General features: G+C 36.2%; 1 protein-coding gene across 1 annotated transcript in view; it reads left to right on the top strand.

Annotated features, from left to right (window-relative positions):
- The window catches only part of LOC114240739 (uncharacterized), a 106,799-nt gene that overhangs the window by 54,472 nt on the left and 32,617 nt on the right, over positions 1 to 19,710 (top strand). Inside the window, exon 5 of the mRNA XM_089738516.1 lies at positions 9,534 to 9,739. Coding sequence (XP_089594642.1) covers positions 9,534 to 9,739 — 206 coding nt within the window. The remainder of the gene's footprint in view (positions 1 to 9,533; positions 9,740 to 19,710) is intronic.

Below are 19,710 nucleotides of genomic sequence, written 5' to 3'. Positions count from 1 at the left end.
AATTAATACGAAAATCGATTATTAGAACACGAAAAATTACATTTACAGCTACGTAAACAAACAGTCATTTCTGGAAAATAGAAAGGGCCTAATGCATGGTAATGCTAGGACTAGGATTGCGTCAGCATTAATGACGACACTATTTTATGCGATCAAGGTTTTTTTTCTTCGAAATATGTATTATAATAACAATAAAATACAAATCAATTCAAATTCCACATTATATACGATAGTAATATCTAACAAAGATAACACTTCGGTAAGACAGATCGGTTCACGGTTCGGGTATCGTTGGTACAACGGAAATCCATTTATTACTGGTGATTCTGAGCCGATTGGAACTATATTAATTGAAACTCTCGCTTGAGGATTGCAATTTATGAGCCAGAGGTGGAGAATTAATTATTGTGTTTCGTCGTCTCATTGAAAATCAAACAGAGCGATAGTGTCAAGATGAAAAGATTGGGCAATAAAATTAAAAGAAAAAGAAAAAAAAACATGTGGCACTCGGGAACTGCCGCGGTAAAGCTATTGCATAGGATTTTTTTAACAACTTATGCAATTATCATTAGACAATGATAATTTAATGTTAAAACAATAATAAAACAAGATCACGCTATATTAAACATTAATAAAAGCAAAACCTTAACTGTCCCCTTCACACTCATAAGCTAGACCGCGCGAGAGAGAGATGGGCAGATTTTTCATGATTCGCATGCAGTGTGACGTCACCCCACGCGCTTATTCACAAACACTACACAAGCGCAACATGTGAATGTGTTGAACGCGAGCTACATGGTAGGCGGAGTGAGGGGTGTAAGGTTTTTTTCGTTACGGAATTTCATGATTCCGCTCTCAAGCCGCGCTCAAGTCCGCGATAAAATCTATGCAATAGTATAAAAATATTCTTATTCAATGTTAGTAAAAATTATCACGTAGTTTCAAAGTAAAAATATTATGTACTAATGGCTTACTTAACAGGGCAATCTGATGGTCACAGTTGTGAAAAGCTTCAAGCGTACCCACGTCTAAAGTGGAAACTCATTAAAATTCTCAAGGTGTAATAACAAAGTCTAGAGATGTTTTCAGGCGAAATGACGCTGCAGGAACCTTCAAGTTTTCTAATTAATGTTTTCATGACTGTGCCGTTAATGGCCGCAGTTTTGAACTTACATACTTTAATGTTTGGGTCCGCTTTTACTATTATACTTAATATGAATTTAGCCTTAGTTTATTACTACTGTCATCGGATTGGTGACGTTTCAGAGCATTTTTGAGAGACAGGAGATCCGAATCTTTCACTGCATTTTAAAACCAGTTGCCTGCATATATTACCTTTGCATGCCCTGCCTTTACACTCTAATAAGCCATAGTGGCATAATATAGGCAATTTATAACTATCTTTAAATTTTTTATCAGAAGGCCAGATGTGAGTTCGTTTTCCCAACAGAATGCTTTACATTTTTCAAGTGTCTTTGTATTAATAGGTAGTCACTACACAGTATAAAACAAAGTCGCTTTCTCTGTCCCTATATCCCTATGTATGCTTAAATCTTTAAAACTACGCAAGGGATTTTGATGCGGATGTTTTTAATAGATAGAGTAATTGAAGAGAAAGATTTATATGTATAACTAGCGATCCGCCCTAGCTTCGCTTCGGAAACAATAAAACACACATGAAAAAAAAAAAAAAAAAAAAGTAGCCTATGTTCATCAGGGACAATGTCGGCTTCTAATGGAAAAATATTTTTTTCAAATCGGTCCAGTAGTTTCGGAGCCTATTCGAAACAAACAAACAAACAAATCTTTCCTCTTTATAATATTAGTATAGATAACATCCATTAAATAGTGGAGAAATCAATAACAATAACATTTTGCGAAGCGAAGCGAGCGCGGGTCGCTAGTAACTAATATAATAGAAGTAAAATACATTGCTAATATCAACGTTTAATTAAATTTAATCTTCGAATTGTTTAAAAATAACCAATGACAATTGAAAAACAAAACTTCTATCAATTAACTTTCATAATCCAGTTAAAAAGTTTCAATTTCGGAGTAATAAATTGATAGACGTTTAATTAATTCTGAATCGGCCCGCCACCTGCGCTCAGTTTAATTAAGCCGTTTTCGAGGCATGTCAGATTAAAGAAATCAAAATAACACATCATCTGTATAATCATTATCTTTATATCTTTGTATATATGTAGAATAGGGATCGCAGCGCGTAAAATAAAAGTTACACTGTTTCAAAATCTTCTGAAATAATAATTAAAAATTAATTAACACTTTTGGCCTAGCGGATTTCGAGTCGTCGTGGCCTAGCGGATAAGACGTCCGGTGCATACGTGTTGAGCGATGCACCGGTGTTCGAATCCCGCAGGCGGGTACCAATTTTTCTAATGAAATACGTACTCAACAAATGTTCACGATTGACTTCCACGGTGAAGGAATAACATCGTGTAATAAAAGTGAAACCCGCAAAATTACAATTTGCGTAATTACTGGTGGTAGGACCTCTTGCGAGTCCGCGCGGGTGGGTACCACCACCCTGCCTATTTCTGCCGTGAAGCAGTAATGCGTTTCGGTTTGAAGGGTGGGGCAGCCGTCGTAACTATACTTGAGACCTTAGAACTTGTATCTCACGGTGGGTGGCGCATTTACGTTGTAGATGTCTATGGGCTCCAGTAACCACTTAACATCAGGTGGGATGTGAGCTCGTCCACCCATCTAAGCAATAAAAAAAAAAAAAAAAAAATATTAGGTACGCCTTGCTCATTTTTTAACCGTCTTCGCCATCTTCCTATTTCTCTGTTTTTCTGTCTGTCATTCTCTTTTCCCTTTCTGTTTTCTCTCATTCACATCTTAATGTTCCGTTTCATACTCTTTTCATACGTTCCGTTCTTACCAATGCTACATATATATAATTATATAATTCTTCTGTCCTTGTGTGTCCTAGTGAACTCCTCCTCAACGGCTAGACCGATTATCATGAAACTTTTGTGTGTGTTTCAATGAATTCGAAAATGGTTTATTCACAATCCTGATTCAAAATAGTTTGTAATTTTCCAATTTAAGACCTGTGTACATGACGTCTGTTGGAATCGCTATATGTGCAGTATATGTGAATGTTTGCATTTTTGTTAATCGATCTCGGATAAAAATGCCTAAACGAATTTCGATGAAACTTTGCAAAAAAAAAAGTATATTATATAAATTATACTGATTTATGTAATCAATATAATCCGGCCAACAATTCTGGGTACATAATTATGTCGACTGCAATAATACGACAGTGCGTTCTGTACTTTGTGATTTGACGTACCAAAACATGTGAATATCGACTAGTAAGTAGTTTAAGGACCAGGGCACCTACTAGCACACAAGCAACTGCTTATCTCGTACAAAAATAACGTGTTTCATGCTTGCTGAAATAAAAACCTTACCTCAAGAGAAACTTTGGTGCATGTTTATTCATAAATGTATTTCACATATATTCACAGAATCAACTATCAACCTATCCATCGAACTCTGTTAGATATTCGAATATTTGGGTCCACGTGTACGCGTTTCTTGTCGCGTGTGTGAATTTTTATTATCTATAAAACAGTGGATGAACGAAGAATAACTTGAGACGTTGAACATATTTTACTGCAAATTGCAATCTCTGTTTCATATAAAATCATGAGTTGAATGCATTTTATTTTCCTTGTCTACTGTGATGATATCACGTCATTTCGGATCCTCCCGATCCATTGATCCATTAACGGTACCTCAAGCACCGGTCATCGTTCTCATCGAACCCGCTTGCGACGAAGGGCTCGACGAGTAAATTAAGCCACAGACACAGCCCAACGAGTTTCTCGCCGGATCTTCTCAGTGTGTCGCGTTTCCGATCCGGCGGTAGATTGTGAATTCTGCGAAGCACGGTTCTTACTAGGGTTCATGTTAGCAACGTCGTCAGGTTTGAGCCTCGTGAGCTCACCTACTAGTTAAGGTTACGCTGAAATAGTCTCTCAAGGGTATCAGCATAGGTAGGAAAAAAAAAGAAGTGATGATATGAAAATAACGGTAGATTAGCTCACGCGTTCACCTGAGAGAATTGCAAACACTGACCCTAACAAGAACAGTGTTTCGCTGAATCTACTACTCGATCGAAATCGGGACGCATTAGATGGTTTTCTTAGTGGTTTTCGTCTATGGGATAAACAATCGATTAATTGTGATACAAATTATTATTATTTTTATATCAAAGGTTAATGTATAATCATCCCCATAAATTAATTTGAAAGCGAAGAGAATTTTCGAAAGTTAAAGTTCTTTAACAGAATAAAATAAAAGAGGTTAAGTTCAATTGCTTTTTTTGCAAATTGCACTTAAATAAATAAAAAATAGTAACTAATCTAGGAATTTAATTATCGAATTTAAGGACTGTTTTTGATTAAAATGTATGTGTTCATTTTTAAAGCTGTCTATAATCATGTATTAGAAGAATGAATATTTTATGCCCTCTTTTGTATATAAAATTAAAATATATATAAAAAATAAATGTACGTAAAAATCGAAATCATGTAGAATTCTAAATCCAAAACAAAGCTTCTAACTGCGTAAATATTTTCAAGAGAACATTTTAAATGAAAGAAAGCAGATAATACTTAAGAGAGATTGACTGTGGGTCCAATAATTAATATTCAATCCTAAGGAGCTCGGAATAAGGCTCAATTTTCTAAAATAAATCTGGTACGTTAAGTGCACGTGAACATAGCGGTTCGCGCACGAGCGGTGACCGGCCGAGCCTTCACTCCCAGCTGACGAAGCCTAATGTGTTTTTGTTTTACGTAACATTAAAAAAAAAGAAATTTATTTACGTTTAATTACGTACACTGTGACGTGTACAGTCAAAAACAGAAATGATCCAATTATTGTTTCGTTTCTTCATCTGCCTTTTGATTAAAATACTTTTTTTAGGATTAAAGGTTTACTGGTGGCCCAGAGGCCTTTCCAGTTTAGGTGGGCTCAGCCAAGAGGGGTGGGATTTGCTAATTTGGGACAGCTACTCGAGCGCCTCCGAAGGAGACCTAACGACTCAAGAGCAGCTGTTTCCCGAATCTAATACCGGATCGGAATCGTAACCCGCTGAGAAGATCCAGCGAGAAACTCAGCGGGCTGATGCATGGGTTAGGTTGCACGTCGACCTCTTCGTCGAGTTCGACGAGTACGGTTACCGGGGTCCCTAAGCCTGCTCCCAGTTTTAGAGCTGAAGGCGTCTAAGGCAAAGGTAATTGGATCTGATGGATCCATAAAGACGTGTCTAGGGCGTCGACGGTATTGGCTCCTGCGTGATTAGGATTCGGAGAGTAGTCAGCGGTGGCAACGATAAGGCGATTATCATGACGCATAGACTTATCGAAGTACCGTTCCGACGCTGACTTCATGTATTTCCGGATTGATTCGAGGCCCAGGTCGTCGTGTAGGTCAACGTTCCTCACGAACCACGGTGCTCCGAAGGCTAACCTGCAAAAGCGGGATTGTAGGGATTAGAGGGTGTCTGTGTGTGTGCGGGCGGCGTGAGGAAACACCACACTCGTTTAAATCATGACGGGCCTTATGCAAGTTTTGTAAAGTGTCACCTTGTTCCGAAGGGACATTTTACTCCGCTGACAGATAACGGGATAGTTACAATAATCGTATGCTACCAGTTCGACTAAAAGTTATTAGTCCGAATTGCATTTTTCCTAAGAAACTGTCTATTCGTTAATTGGATCGTGTGGTATGCCGCGATTTGCTAACCGAATTTACTTTAAATTTACACATTAAAATTATTACAATATTAATTAACATACATAATTAAATATACTAAAATCTAATAAGTAGATAATAAATCACATTAGAATCCATTACAGATTACGTTGAGGTTCAATGAACTCTCGAAGGGTCTTAATCAATATGGCTTTAAGTCTGAGCTTTCATTGTTATAATTAAAAAAACGTTGAGTGTTTGTACCAAGTTTTGAAGTCGTCGTGGCCTAAAGGATAAGACGTCCGGTGCATTCGTGTTGAAGCGATGCACCGGTGTTCGAATCCCGCAGGCGGGTACCAATTTTTCTAATGAAATATGTACTCAACAAATGTTCACGATTGACTTCCACGGTGAAGGAATAACATCGTGTAATAAAAATCAAACCCGCAAAATTATAATTTGCGTAATTACTGGTGGTAGGACCTCTTGTGAGTCCGCGCGGATAGGTACCACCGCCCTGCTTATTTCTGCCGTGAAGCAGTAATGCGTTTCGGTTTGAAGGGTGGGGTAGCCGTTGTAACTATACTGAGACTTTAGAACTTGTATCTCAAGGTGGGTGGCGCGTCTACGTTGTAGATGTCTATGGGCTCCAGTAACCACTTAACATCAGGTGGGCTGTGAGCTCGTCCACCCATCTAAGCAATAAAAAAAAAAAAAAAACAAGACCGTATTTTGAGAAATTGTTGATGAATTTTTATTGAACGATTGAGTTAGAATGTTTAAATTGATTTTTAGCGGAGAAAAGCGCTTAAGTAATTTTAACGTAATTTTTTATTAAAAATTACGAAAAAACACGTCTGCTCATAAGGCATACTATTTAAAAGCAAAAAATGAGATCGCCATTAATCAATTTATAAACTGATTATAATAATTATTCATGATGATAATTGATGATTATAATTATAATAATTATTCATTTATTGATATGAAAAAACAATTGTTGTTGTAATAAACATGTGTGTACTATTTGAAAAACTGAAATTTACATCCGACCACATACATGACTCTACAATTGAAATATATTGAACCTATTAACATTAACTTTGAATTTAAAACTAATTTTGCATTATTATAAGGTTTTTGTTTTCGAATATTATTGGAACAGTCCTGTGTCAAACAATCCTTTATTAGTACAGAATTATCATTTTATTATTGATACATCCGGTATTAAGAGTTTATCGGCGATCACATAACAACGTAAATGCCGCCTACCCTCACAACGGCTGCCCCAACCTTCAAACCGGAATGAATTACTGCTTCGCGGCAGAAATGGGCGGTAATGTGAGATCAAAAGGTGTCCTACCAACGGAAATAATGTAAACTATTCACACTTAACACACAAAAATAAGTTTCAATTTCGAGTAGATTCAAAAAGCATGACTACGGCCTGCTTAATTTTTCTGCTGCCTGTTTGTTTAACAGTTCTCCTTCGGTTCGGGACTGTATCAATACAAGGACCCTTTTCGTTTACCCTACTTCGTGATCCATACCTAGTATACGAACCGCCCAACTCATTGTGAATTCAGCGAGCGCCGTCTGGCACATGACACGTGGCGGAGATGGATACTAGCTCGCCGGCACTCAGTGTATTAACTTTGTGAGCGACTATAGACCTAGTCCGTGAATTCGTTTTTGATAAACCTTGAGAACATAAACATGGCGTCGGTTTTACATTTCACAAAAATTCTCTTTGTGCAATTTAGTGAACGTCTTATTAATAAACTAGGTTTTGCCCACGACTTCGTCCGCGTGGAATAGTTCACAAATAAAGCTTTATTTTAGAACAAATATGGTTAGCATAAAAAACGTTATAGTGAGCCAACCTTAACATATAGACATATGCTGTCGCCGACTTTTTTTTAGATCTTTTAAAGGGGAACAATTCTGTGATACATTATTTTAGCGAAACTTTAACCGTTTCTGCAGCGCACGCAGCGGCAGCTCTCAAAAGGGAAAAAATCCCGATTTTGAAACATTCTTTATTGGTGCTCCGCTTGTATTGGTCTTAGCGTGATGTTATATAGCCTTCCTCGATAAATGGGCTATCTAACATTGAAATAATTTTTCAAATCGGACCAGTAGTTCCTGAGATTAGCGAGTTCAAACAAACAAACTCTTCAGCTTTATAATATTAGTATAGATTAATTAGTGGTCCTGAACTAGAAAAAAATGCTGGGTGGCTTAAAGGATAAGACGTCCGGTGCATTCGTATCGAGCGATGCGACTGCGCCAACATGGGTAATGGCATGTGAGCCCATACGAGTACCACCGCCGTGCCTATTTCTGCCGTGAAGCAGTAATGCGTTTCGATTGGCTGGGTGAGGCAGCCGTTGTACTGTAAAACTGAGACATAGAGCTCATGAGACAAGGTGGGTGGCGGCATTTACGTTGTTGATGTCTATGGACTCCCGTAACCATTTAACATCACGTGAGTCGTGAGCTGGGCTTCTATTGTGACATTGAAAATAATTACTTACTACTGTACTTTTAAACCACTAGAGCACATTATCTTTTGTTTACCAATAAAATTTGTTATTATTAGACGGTGAATAGTCAAACACTTCCATGTTTTCTATATGATACAAAAAGAAAATATATTTCTTATTCAAAACCAAGGAAAAATAGCACTCTGTTATTTTGTATAAACGAAATAAATATTTTTTATAAACGTGTTTCCTGTATAAAAATGTCTCTAAGACATTCTATGAGATATTATGAACAGGTTGATAAGGCACGGCTGATACTTTGTTATAACTAAATTATGATACCTTTAGTCAAACAGTATTTAAATACTTAGGAATACTCGACAACATATTTTGACATTACGAGACTAAAATGTTTAACAGACAGCAAATTTCCCAAATCCCTGTAAGTACTACTGCTACTAATAATTCTAATTGTCGAAACATTTTCGAATATCAAAATTCTGCTGAAATTTCAAACTCAAACAAATTACCGAACCCTGAGAACGGTTGATCTTGTTCTAACATCCTTTAATAGCGTAGATGAGTAAACTAGCTCCTGGTTTGTGACGTATGATCATTACTAATGTGGCTATCGGGGCCCATGACTTAAATGCCACTGTCCGCCTTGAAGTCTCAGTCCCGACAACATTGGAAAAATTGCCTAAATGGGTTATTCCTTTTCTATAGGCTTTGTTTGTCGGCTGCTCTGAGTACAGCAATAAGTAGCCCTTAACTGGGCTATATGTGTATCCTATTGACAAGATTATTTATATATGTATACCTAGTACTTCGGGGGAAAATTGCGCTCGTGTTTGGCCTTTCCATTTCTGTGATTGTAATTACTTAATAAGTAAGATTATTACTTATTTACTATATCGACGCTTGAAAGGCAAACGTGACTAAGCGACAATGCGTGAACTTTACAGTAGACTAATTTAAAGTTGAAATACCTGAAAACAAAATTTATTTTAACGAATCTAGCTTCAGTAGAATCTAGCTAGTAGCTGTAGGATTGAAATGATTTTAATAGACCTAGAAATAAATTTTTTTTGCGCATCGAATATGGTTATTGTCTATCATTTATGTCCAAAGCAGTTATTGTCGCTTAGTCACTTTTGCCTTTCAAGCGTTGATATGTTAATTTCGACGATAAATAAAATTAAGCCTTTATTATAATAATACAAAGTCGTTGAGATCTCTTCCGCAGCCCTTTTAAGGATTTTTTTGGGAACTAGTGATCGACTTTTGACTAATAATTGATTTGTCCACCAGGATGCATCAGGAAAATGCTTGGCGACACAGAAATACCTGGTGAAGGAAAGTCCGGAAATGTTGGCCATTGCAACTTGGACGGGGCAGGTGCCGAAACGACCTGCGCTGCCGCTGGGAGCCAAAGTCTCCCAGCTCATGGCTTTAGGATCTAGACGCGATCCTGGCAACGTGGTGTGGATGTTGGCTAAGTCTGATGCTGAAATGAAGTAAGTACATTTTCACTTCGATAGGGTCATAAATGTAAGGTTTTAAAATATTATCTGTCTGTGTGTTTAATAACCAAAAATGCTCGATTTTATATTAGAAGAATTTGGGATGAGTACAATACTATTTTATTTCGGGCCGCATAGAGGGCAAGCGCGCCGTGGGCGGAACACCAGCCAAATGATCAGATCTAGTAAGGGAAGCACTAAGTGGTAGTCTATACTATGCGATTCATGCCACCCATGACCGAACGCTGTGGAGGAACGTCACATATGGTCGTGATCCTCAGCAGTGAGGGAACGATATAGAAAAAGACAATACTATCAGAAACGCCAATAACGGACTAACTTAATGGTTGTATAAGATACGTATTTTGCTAATTGTATTGTATTTGGCATTCCGTAAGCTTTTCATATTCAAACGTAACCGTGACTGTCCGTAATTATCCAAAATAAAATAAATATATATATATTATTATACAGTTCAGCAAAACTGAAAAACACACTCCAAACGCAAGTCTAACTAAAAAGTTAATAAATCGTTGTTTGATATGAAACATCTATAGACGCACGTAAAAATATATTGCGACTGTTTCTGCAAGCGACTGTTTCTTAATGTTAGTATTTCGAAGTCATCGTAGCCTAAAGGATAAGACGTCCGGTGCATTCGTATCTAGCGATGCAACGGTGCACCAATCCCGCAGGCGGGTACCAATTTTTCTAATGAAATACGTACTTAACAAATGTTCACGATTGTGTTCACGAATGTTCAGTAATGCATTTCAGTTTGAAGGCAGCCGTTGTAACTATACTGAGACCTTAGAACTTATATCTCAAGGTGGGTGACGCATTTACGTTGTAGATGGGCTCCAGTAAACAACAGATGGGCTATGAGCTCGTACAACCAACTAAGCAATACAAAAACAAAACAAAAATTAATTATCATTATGCCACATGAATTTCCTGTCGTAAAATATCCTCATAAATATCTATGTATGTACAAAATAATATCAATCTGCCAGCCTTCCCGCGATGACGTACATATTATAATACATCGAATTAAATTATGTTATTGTCATTCGTCCTTCGTAAATATGCAGAATTTCATGTTTACCGAACGTATTGAACTTGGAAATTACATTAAAAGATTCCCTATAAGGCCATTTTAGAAAAGTATACTTCAGCTTTGTGACGAATGAGCGCGTCTTGGTATATCGGTCTTACCGATCTACGTCACAACCCAATCAAGCGTATATTCTTGAAGGGTTTCATTTGCTCAAGATCTGGAAACTTCGACCATTTGTCACAAACTGAGACGAGGCACTTTGTTATGTAACTCGGTTATAAGTGCAAAGGGTTGTTTATTATTAATTCAGAATCAGAAATTAAAATACACAATCACTACATAGTATAAAACAAAGTCGCTTTCTCTGTCCCTATATCTGTCTGTCCCTATGTATGCTTAAATCTTTAAAACTACGCAACGGATTTTGATGCAGTTTTTCTTAATAGATAGTGTGATTGAAGACAAAGGTTTATATGTATAATAACATCCATTAAATAGTGGAGAAATCAATAATAAATTACAGTTTCCGAAGCGAAGCGAGGGCGGGTCGCTAGATATAAATAAAAAAAGGTGAACTGTTTATTTCACAATGAATTTGTGCTTTTAAGAATTGCACTATATATACAAATAATGATTGTAATAAAATAAAATACTTACGCTGCTGTGTTCTCCATAATTAGTTAACTACATTTATCAAATACACATAATAATTTAAATACATATAAAAGTAAAAAATCGTGATGACAACTCTTATGATTTATATTGAATTATTCATAAAATTACATAAGCCTGGAGAATACGGATTTGGAGAATAAAGATACGCACATATCGATCAAGAGAAAAGAGAACATATCGATGTTAATAGAGGAGCCTGATTCTTGGTGACTGAGCAGTCTCATAGACGACAGCATTGTCAAGTCATTCCCCCATCATCTCTCTTTTTGCCACTGGAGATTAATCTTTCACAGCACTTAGGGAATAATTTGGTCGGAATGTTATTCGAGAGCTCTATGGCACATGGCAGAAATTTGACCAGGAAGTAAACTGGAATGAATGCAGCAATTCCAGTAAGGGTGTAATCCACTCCAACCATTTATCAGATCACGCCCTGTGAAATATACATAGCAAATATAGCAAAAAAAATCTTCGTTGATATACTTCAAATTTCGAGGCAACGCTACAACACATGTTTCCGTGTATTTGAACAGGTATTAAATTCAGGAAATATTAGCAGGAAGTTTGCACAACATTCTCGACCCGACGGAATAGTGATCGGAAATATGATTATTGAGGTGTAGCCCCCATAACTATAAAATGCTAATAGTTTATATTAATTCACTATACACCAAAGTAAAATTCTTTAAGACCAGATTATGTGTTTCCAAACAACGAGCCTGATAATTGGCGCCATTACCAATTGATATACCTATACATGTAATTTTCTTGCCAGCTCAGAGTAAAACAGAGATAAATAACATTAGTTTATATGGTGTTGTTATTTTCAATTGAAAGGATAACAAATTCTTAAGTAAATGAAAATATGAAACTAATAATTCAGCAAATGATACTTATCAATAAAATTTAACCTTGAGAAGTACCACAAAGGATCAAGATTAAGTATGATTCTAGTTCCCGCCACAAACGAGCCTACATTTACTGAAGCACCCAATCGTGTATAATCTACATCCGTTCTCGACAATTATACTCCGTTAAGAACGAGCTCAAGTTCTTAATATTTAAGTTTCGGCCTTGGACATTGTATCGAGACGTGGCGAGAAGAGATTCGAGAATTTATTATTGAGTAGAGAGCTTCAATTATTTTTTTTTGTTTCCAAGCTATTCGTTTGTAGCCCAAGGGGTCATTCTAGCTTCGCGCGGACAACTAGGTGAGCTCAGGGGCCCAATCTAAGAGAATTTGCTAACACTAGCCCTAGCAATAGCAGTGCTTCGCAAAATCTACCACCGGGTCAGAATCGCGACCGACTGAGAAGGTCCAGGCAGAGACTCAGTGGGCATAATTAAAAAAAACTAAACGATCGATATTCGACCAAAATTATCTCTCAAAGGCTGAGATTTATTTGATGTATTACATTTCTCATTTGTTTTGTCATTGCTACTTTGAAAAGCAAAAACAGACCATGTCCAAAAAAAATATGATAACACTGAAGCTTGGAAATCGGTCATAAGCAATAAAACCGCTTGACCAATAGAAAGAAGATGTGTAGGAAAGGTAACTTTTTGGATTTTAAAAACTATGACTATTCCAACTGTTTTTCAATCATATACCAATCTCTACTAAGCAGAAAAAAAGAAATCGATTAACAGATGAGAAAATAGTACTTTACTTTGATTAAAATCTTAAATTTAATTTTTGTCATTGCCGATTTTTTTGTTTAAAGATAAAATACTACAAATTTACCCAGCGTAGAGTTGGTTAGTTGGTTGTTTATTGTCCGAAATCGGATTTAAAGTTAAGAGGAAAATCGGGTGCCGGGAAATTCGTAGAACAGATTTTAAGATGAGATGCGGGTCTCATCGTCCCTATGTCGTAATCTACATTTCATATTTCCTTGGTTTTCCTCCAAAACTAACAACCAGACCGTTTCTAATATTATTTTCATTAGGAATAAAAAAAAATGTTCTAATGCTTTTATTTTGTTTGCTCATAAAATTTGTTACAGGAGATTTCTGAAAATATTAATCTATTGTCAGCGGTATATAGACGTGTGTTGTAAGAATAAATCTTTTTTTTTATTTTTTATTGCTTAGTTGTGTGGACGAGCTCACGGCCCACCTGGTGTTAAGTGGTTACTCGAGCCCATAGACATCTACAACGTAAATGCGCCACACACCTTGAGATATAGTTCTAAGGTCTCAGTATTGTCACAACGGCTGCCCCACCCTTCAAACCGAAACGCATTACTGCTTCACGGCAGAAATAGGCGGGGCGGTGGTACCTACCCGTGCGGATTTACAAGAGGTCCTACCACCAAATATGGGATTGCATATTTTTCTCGTGAAGTCTTCAATTATAGTTATCTCACCACTCGCCACGCTGGCGATCATACTCTGACATCTTACTTAATATATTGTGTATTTTCCCGTCATTTTTCGATCTAAACTTCCATCTATCAGTATTTTAAATTTCAAAAGGAAATCGAATACACTATAACAGGTTAATGTAATTGAAGTGTTCGTAGCTTACCAATATCGAGTTATTCAGTTTTGCCGTAGGCTCGAATCTCAATACCTTAAGGTGGTTGGTACTTAACTACCTACACATCCAGTATACATAAGTGGTTCATACAGCTGACTATGTGACATTTAGGTTTAGGTGTGGTGGTTCGCTACTTATTAGTATCGTAATAATAATTCCTTCATTGTTAAGTCGTTCGTAAACAAGTGTACTTCTAACACTACACTGAAGTTCACTGAAGCTATAGGTTTACTATGAATTTTTGACTTACCTACCAAAATCGAACTTAAGCATAACTTCACTCTCTATAGATGCATGGCCCGTTATCCATTCGACCACGATTGGAATAATAGTAGATCCTTACCTACTACATTGCTATTTAGTATACAGAAAGTTAGTTATTTTTTTATTACAATTTTATTTATTTTAATCTATCATAATAATTATGTAGCCATTGTATCATAGATGCATCTCTGCTGGTGCTTGAATGGTAATTTTTCAATACCTTTCTTGAATAAGTCACTTAAGTGGGAGCCGACAAACTCTTCAAAGGTATTTTGTACTGCCTCTAGGATATTGAATTTTTTAATTTGAAAATAGAACTCAATATTATTTAAATAAATTTAATTTTAATTTATTGCCAGCCATATATTACATTCCAAATGGCCAGTATTGTAAAGCATCTTCGTAGGTTTTACCTAAGTATTATTATATATTTTTACAATTTTTTCACTGTTTCAACCTCACTATGTCATCAGTCTAAAATATTATTAAAGCAGACACCAAAAACCACCCCGCTAATAGATTTAGTCCTTCCACGTTTCAAGAGCCATTTGTTTTTATAACCACAAAACTGTCACTATGAGCTAAGTTTCATCAATTTATGAGTACATCAAAACAATTGCAAATTCCTCAGAAGATGTTTTGATTTCAAGACTTATTTAGTTCGAAATTTGGTAAAACTAATGAATTTAGTTTTTTTAACTTATCTATTAAAAATAACTATGTCTTTATTTGTTGTAGTCCATGGACATACACAACATGATTGCCCTTAAAGCCAGCTCGCTAATTTTTTTAAGATATCATATAATCGTAATCGTCGTCGTGGTCTTAATAATTCGACCAGACGGTTACCGGTTGAAGTTTCAAGCCCTTGCACCCCTCAAACCGGAAGACATGACTGCCTTGGGGTAGAAATACGCAGGACAGTGGTATAAATACCCGTCCGTACTCACAATACCAGTGATTTTGTCTCAAAATAGGTAGAGGCATTAACTAACCCAAGACGTGGTACCAGACCCAGTTGGACCGAGCGACTGAGCAGTAGACTGACGAAGTCACCACCACTAAACTCCTCTCCAATGCATTCTCGTCACAATTACTGGGTCTAAACCAAACGCGCGGTCATTCCGAGGATGGATTGCAATCTTATCTGCCCATTTTAGAGAGTCAAAAAGAGAAAAGAGAGAGAGAAAAAAAGAGCATTCTAGAATGTGACCAGAAAAACTACAATAACATAAATGATTATTAATTTTGTTAACATTCTTGAATAATAATAATCTTCCGGGTTCTTGAAGAGACCGTTAATGAATTCACATGAATTTTCATTCAAATTCTGTTAAATTTCTTTTGTTTGGGTTACGCCTAAAGAAACTGATTGAATGTTTTAAATCCATAGATAACAATCCTTAATACAATACAAATTTGCTGTCTGAAAATTAAAAGCCGAGAAATACTAGTAAGTAGTCTCTGTAACTAATAAAGTGTAGTAGTGTCTAAAGAATAGGGCACAGTTTAATATTTCAAACCACTACCCTGCCTGTGTCTGCCGTGAAACACTGAGGAGTGGGTGATATAAATCGTATCTAGATTCAATATCTATATATCGCAGCAATATCGTTGAATCCGATATCGCCCCGCACGAAATCTATATATCGATATCAGCCGATACATGATATTGCTCGATGTGATGCGCATCGGCATATCGTACCGATTCGTGAATCGAAATCTATGTATCGATATCAGCCGATACACGATATTGCTCGATGTGATGCGCATCGGCATATCGTACCGATTCGTGTATCAGCAATATTCGTTTGGTTCGTATCCACTGAAGTAGGAAACCTATGGAAATGAAACGTCAACAAAAAATTCGTGCCACTGTGACGTCATCTGGCCACAAAACATGGCGGTTTTAGTGCTGCCCAGAAGATTTTAATGTTAGTAGGCTTTATCGATAAACGTTCTTGGCTCATTTTATTTTAAATATTGTTGAGTGAATGTATTTGTAGAATTTATACTTTAATAGGAAGTAAGTATATTATTATGTGCAAAGATGATGTGATCTAGATATTATGTGAAATCAAAGACGAGTTCGTGCTTCAAATTTGCCAAGTAAACGATATGACGATTTTTAAAATTTGCTACACTGATTTTATAAAGTTGTCGTTTGCCGCAAAACATAAAGATATGGCGTAGTACAGTGCCATCTGCCCATTTCTAGCATGCTGAATGTTATCGTATTTTGAGTACGTGTTTTTCTTAGACTATTACAATCTATTTTAATTGTTTTGCTGATTCTAAAGTCCGTAACACACTACCGCAGCGCACCTCAAGGAAGGTACGCCGCACCATTTGAATCACTCTCATTTGAGAGTGATTCAAATTTTAAACTTATCAAGGGACCGCCTGATAAAAAAAAACACCTACAGAACACTTATTCGTTAATAAAATTACAAACGTCATTCCTTGTGACTTCCTCTCTAAAATTACATAATTATTAAATATTTAACGAGTTGACAATAGTGTTTTACTCACTGTGGAATAAAACTATTTTAGCCTTTTTCCTGAAATATCTAAACAGAATGTCTAAATATGTTTTGATGACATATTTTAAAGAGGTCATTTTAAAGAGGTGATTAGTGTCATGATCAATAGATTCCGACCGAAAAATGGTGTCCGATTTTTCGGATGAGGGCTCCATAATGAATTTAAATATATATAGATAATAGTTTTGGGGCATCGACTTTTTTGAGATCCTATAAAATATGTTTTAATTATTATTTTTGTATGTTTTAAGCATGCTAAAATAAGAAATTTTATATAAGCAATCATATTAAATCGATATCAAAGTCAATAAATAATGTACAACCCAAAACAGACGGCCGAAATGACGTGATAATGACATTTGGCGCGCTAAACATGGCGGATTTTCGGCCTCATTAGACGGAGACGGAGACATTTACGTATATTCATCTTTCATTTTATGTACGCACTGAAATACTGTTATATTGTTTTCCTGCGAGTTAAAGTGCTGAGTAAGAACGAGATAGATATATGTTTATGTATGTGCCTTCAAAATGGGTGCTATTTATATAAGCGATTGTACGTATAGAACAATATGTCGTGTCCCTACTATATAGGTCTATGTTCGTATCGAATCGGCCAGAGTGAGTGAGCGCACGATAGGGATATCATGTGATGAATGAAACAGAAACAGGTATTATCCATACAATTGTAAACCTTATATTTAAGTCCATATGTCTGTAGATTATTCTTAGCGTATCAGCAGGATACAATTTAGGAAAGAAGTTTCAACTTTCCACCCTAACTTGAATGCAGTATAGCCTATTTGCATCGTTGAATTTAATTTCACGCGCTTTGACCTTGAACTAGAATTTTTGGACAAGTGTTTATAAATACTTAAAAGTTTTTTGTCTTTGATTTTTAAAGTACACATTTTTCTATTTTTAGTTGAATCCAAATAATTGAGTTTATTTCTTGTGTTTGTATTAAACTTTTGAAATATACACTCTTTTGGTATAATTTGTAATTTTAAATTAAGACACAAAATACTAAAAACTGAAAATAATGTAGCCAGTCCTAAGCCTGATAAAAGCATGAAGGAAAGTTTTTTTGATATTTTTATTTTCATGTTCTTTTTATTACTTTAAAATCATATTATAAATTGATATCAGAAAACCAACCGTATAACGTTGACTTAAATCTATATCTACTACGATATTATATCAGCGTATCGTTTCAAATCTCAAATATCATGAATCGAGAAAATCTACTAGCATCCATCAATATATAGATTCAGAAAATATATAGATTCAATATCCGATATTGGTATTCGATATATAGATACGATTCGATACGCGGCAAAACCGATATTACCCACTCCTGTGAAACAGTAATGCGTTTCGGTTTGAAGAGCGGGGCAGCCGTAGTCAAAAGTGAGACCTTAGAACTCATGTCTCAAAGTGGGTGGCGGCATTTACGTGGTAGATGTCTATGGGCTCCAGTAACCACTTAACATCAGGTGGGCCGTGAACTCGCCTACCCAAATAAGCAATATTTTTTTTCATAACATATTTGTATTTAAATATATTTAGTTTCATTGAATATTTTCGTGGCACATTTACTTATACCAAGAGTACAAATGGTTTTTTTTTTGTGAATTATCGATTCGCATTGTCGTTGGTAAGTAAATAGTTAAAGTAATTTTAAATGTATTTAAAATTTAATCAAGTGTTTTAACATTAAACTTGTAACTTATAGTGCAAATATTTATTCAAATTCTGAATTCAGATTGGCCAAGATTATTAAATAAATATGTAATTTATGTTTGTAATGTGATTGTAAAATTCAGATAAAGCCTTGATCTGATATTTCGGTCAGATATCAGAATTACTCATAGTACTTACAATGCTGTTCAATTTAGGGGCCGTCCGTACGGATCCATCAGATCCAATAACTCTTGCATTAGATACCTTCAGCTCTAGCACTAGGAGCAGGCTGAGGAACCCCAGTAACCATACTCGTCGAACTCGACAAAGAGGTCGACGTGCAACCTAACCCATGCATCAGCTCGCTCTGTTTCTCGCCGGATCTTCTCAGCGGGTCGCGATTCCGATCCGGCAGTAGATTCATTCGCGAAGCAGTTGCTCTTGAGTTGTTAGGTCTTCTTCGGAGGCGCTCGGGTAGCTGTTAGCAAATCCTACCCCTTCTGGCTGAGCCTTTGATCGCCGACATGCCCTAGTCTTCAATCACAAAAAAAATATTTAGGGGCGGTAAAAATTTTTTCTAAGCTCGACGCCCTTAACCTGTATTTAGCAATCGACTTTCTAGCATCGTAAAAAATCATTTAAACGAGATATATGTATTTCGTCTGTTCAGTCTTCACTTTTATCAAAAATAATTATAGGCAGCCCAGAGTTTTCGAACTATTACTTACTAAAAATTTCATATAGCCCAAATGGTTTGATTCATTTTCTAAAATAATCTTTTTCTAAAGTCTCGCACACTTATATAGCCTGAATAGCCAAAGAAATCATTATTACTTAGAATCATTTGACCTCCATTAATGTACTGTCATAATTTTATTTGTTTACAATAAGGGTTAAGGAATAAGAGGAACTGTGGATAGGACTGAATGCTATGTTGGCAAGTGATGAAGAATTTGTAGTCGTTTAAGTAAAACAGTTTTAACGAAGACAATGTCGTGGGAACCACGGAATTTAAGCAATTAATAATATGATAAAGGTGCTTACAAAGGTCATACGAATGTGCTGCAGACCACTTCGAATCGATCCGGTCATCGTTCTCGTCGAACCCGTCGCTTGCGACGAAGGACTCGACGAGTAAATTAACCCTCAGACACAGCCCATTGAGTTTCTCGCCGAATCTTCTCAGTGGGTTGCGTTTCCG

The sequence above is a fragment of the Bombyx mandarina genome, chromosome 25 (assembly GCF_030267445.1).
Source record: "Bombyx mandarina strain Sakado chromosome 25, ASM3026744v2".
NCBI lineage: Eukaryota > Metazoa > Arthropoda > Insecta > Lepidoptera > Bombycidae > Bombyx > Bombyx mandarina.
The sequence above is the reverse complement of the archived record's forward strand: the minus strand, read 5'-3'. Positions and strand labels throughout refer to the sequence as shown.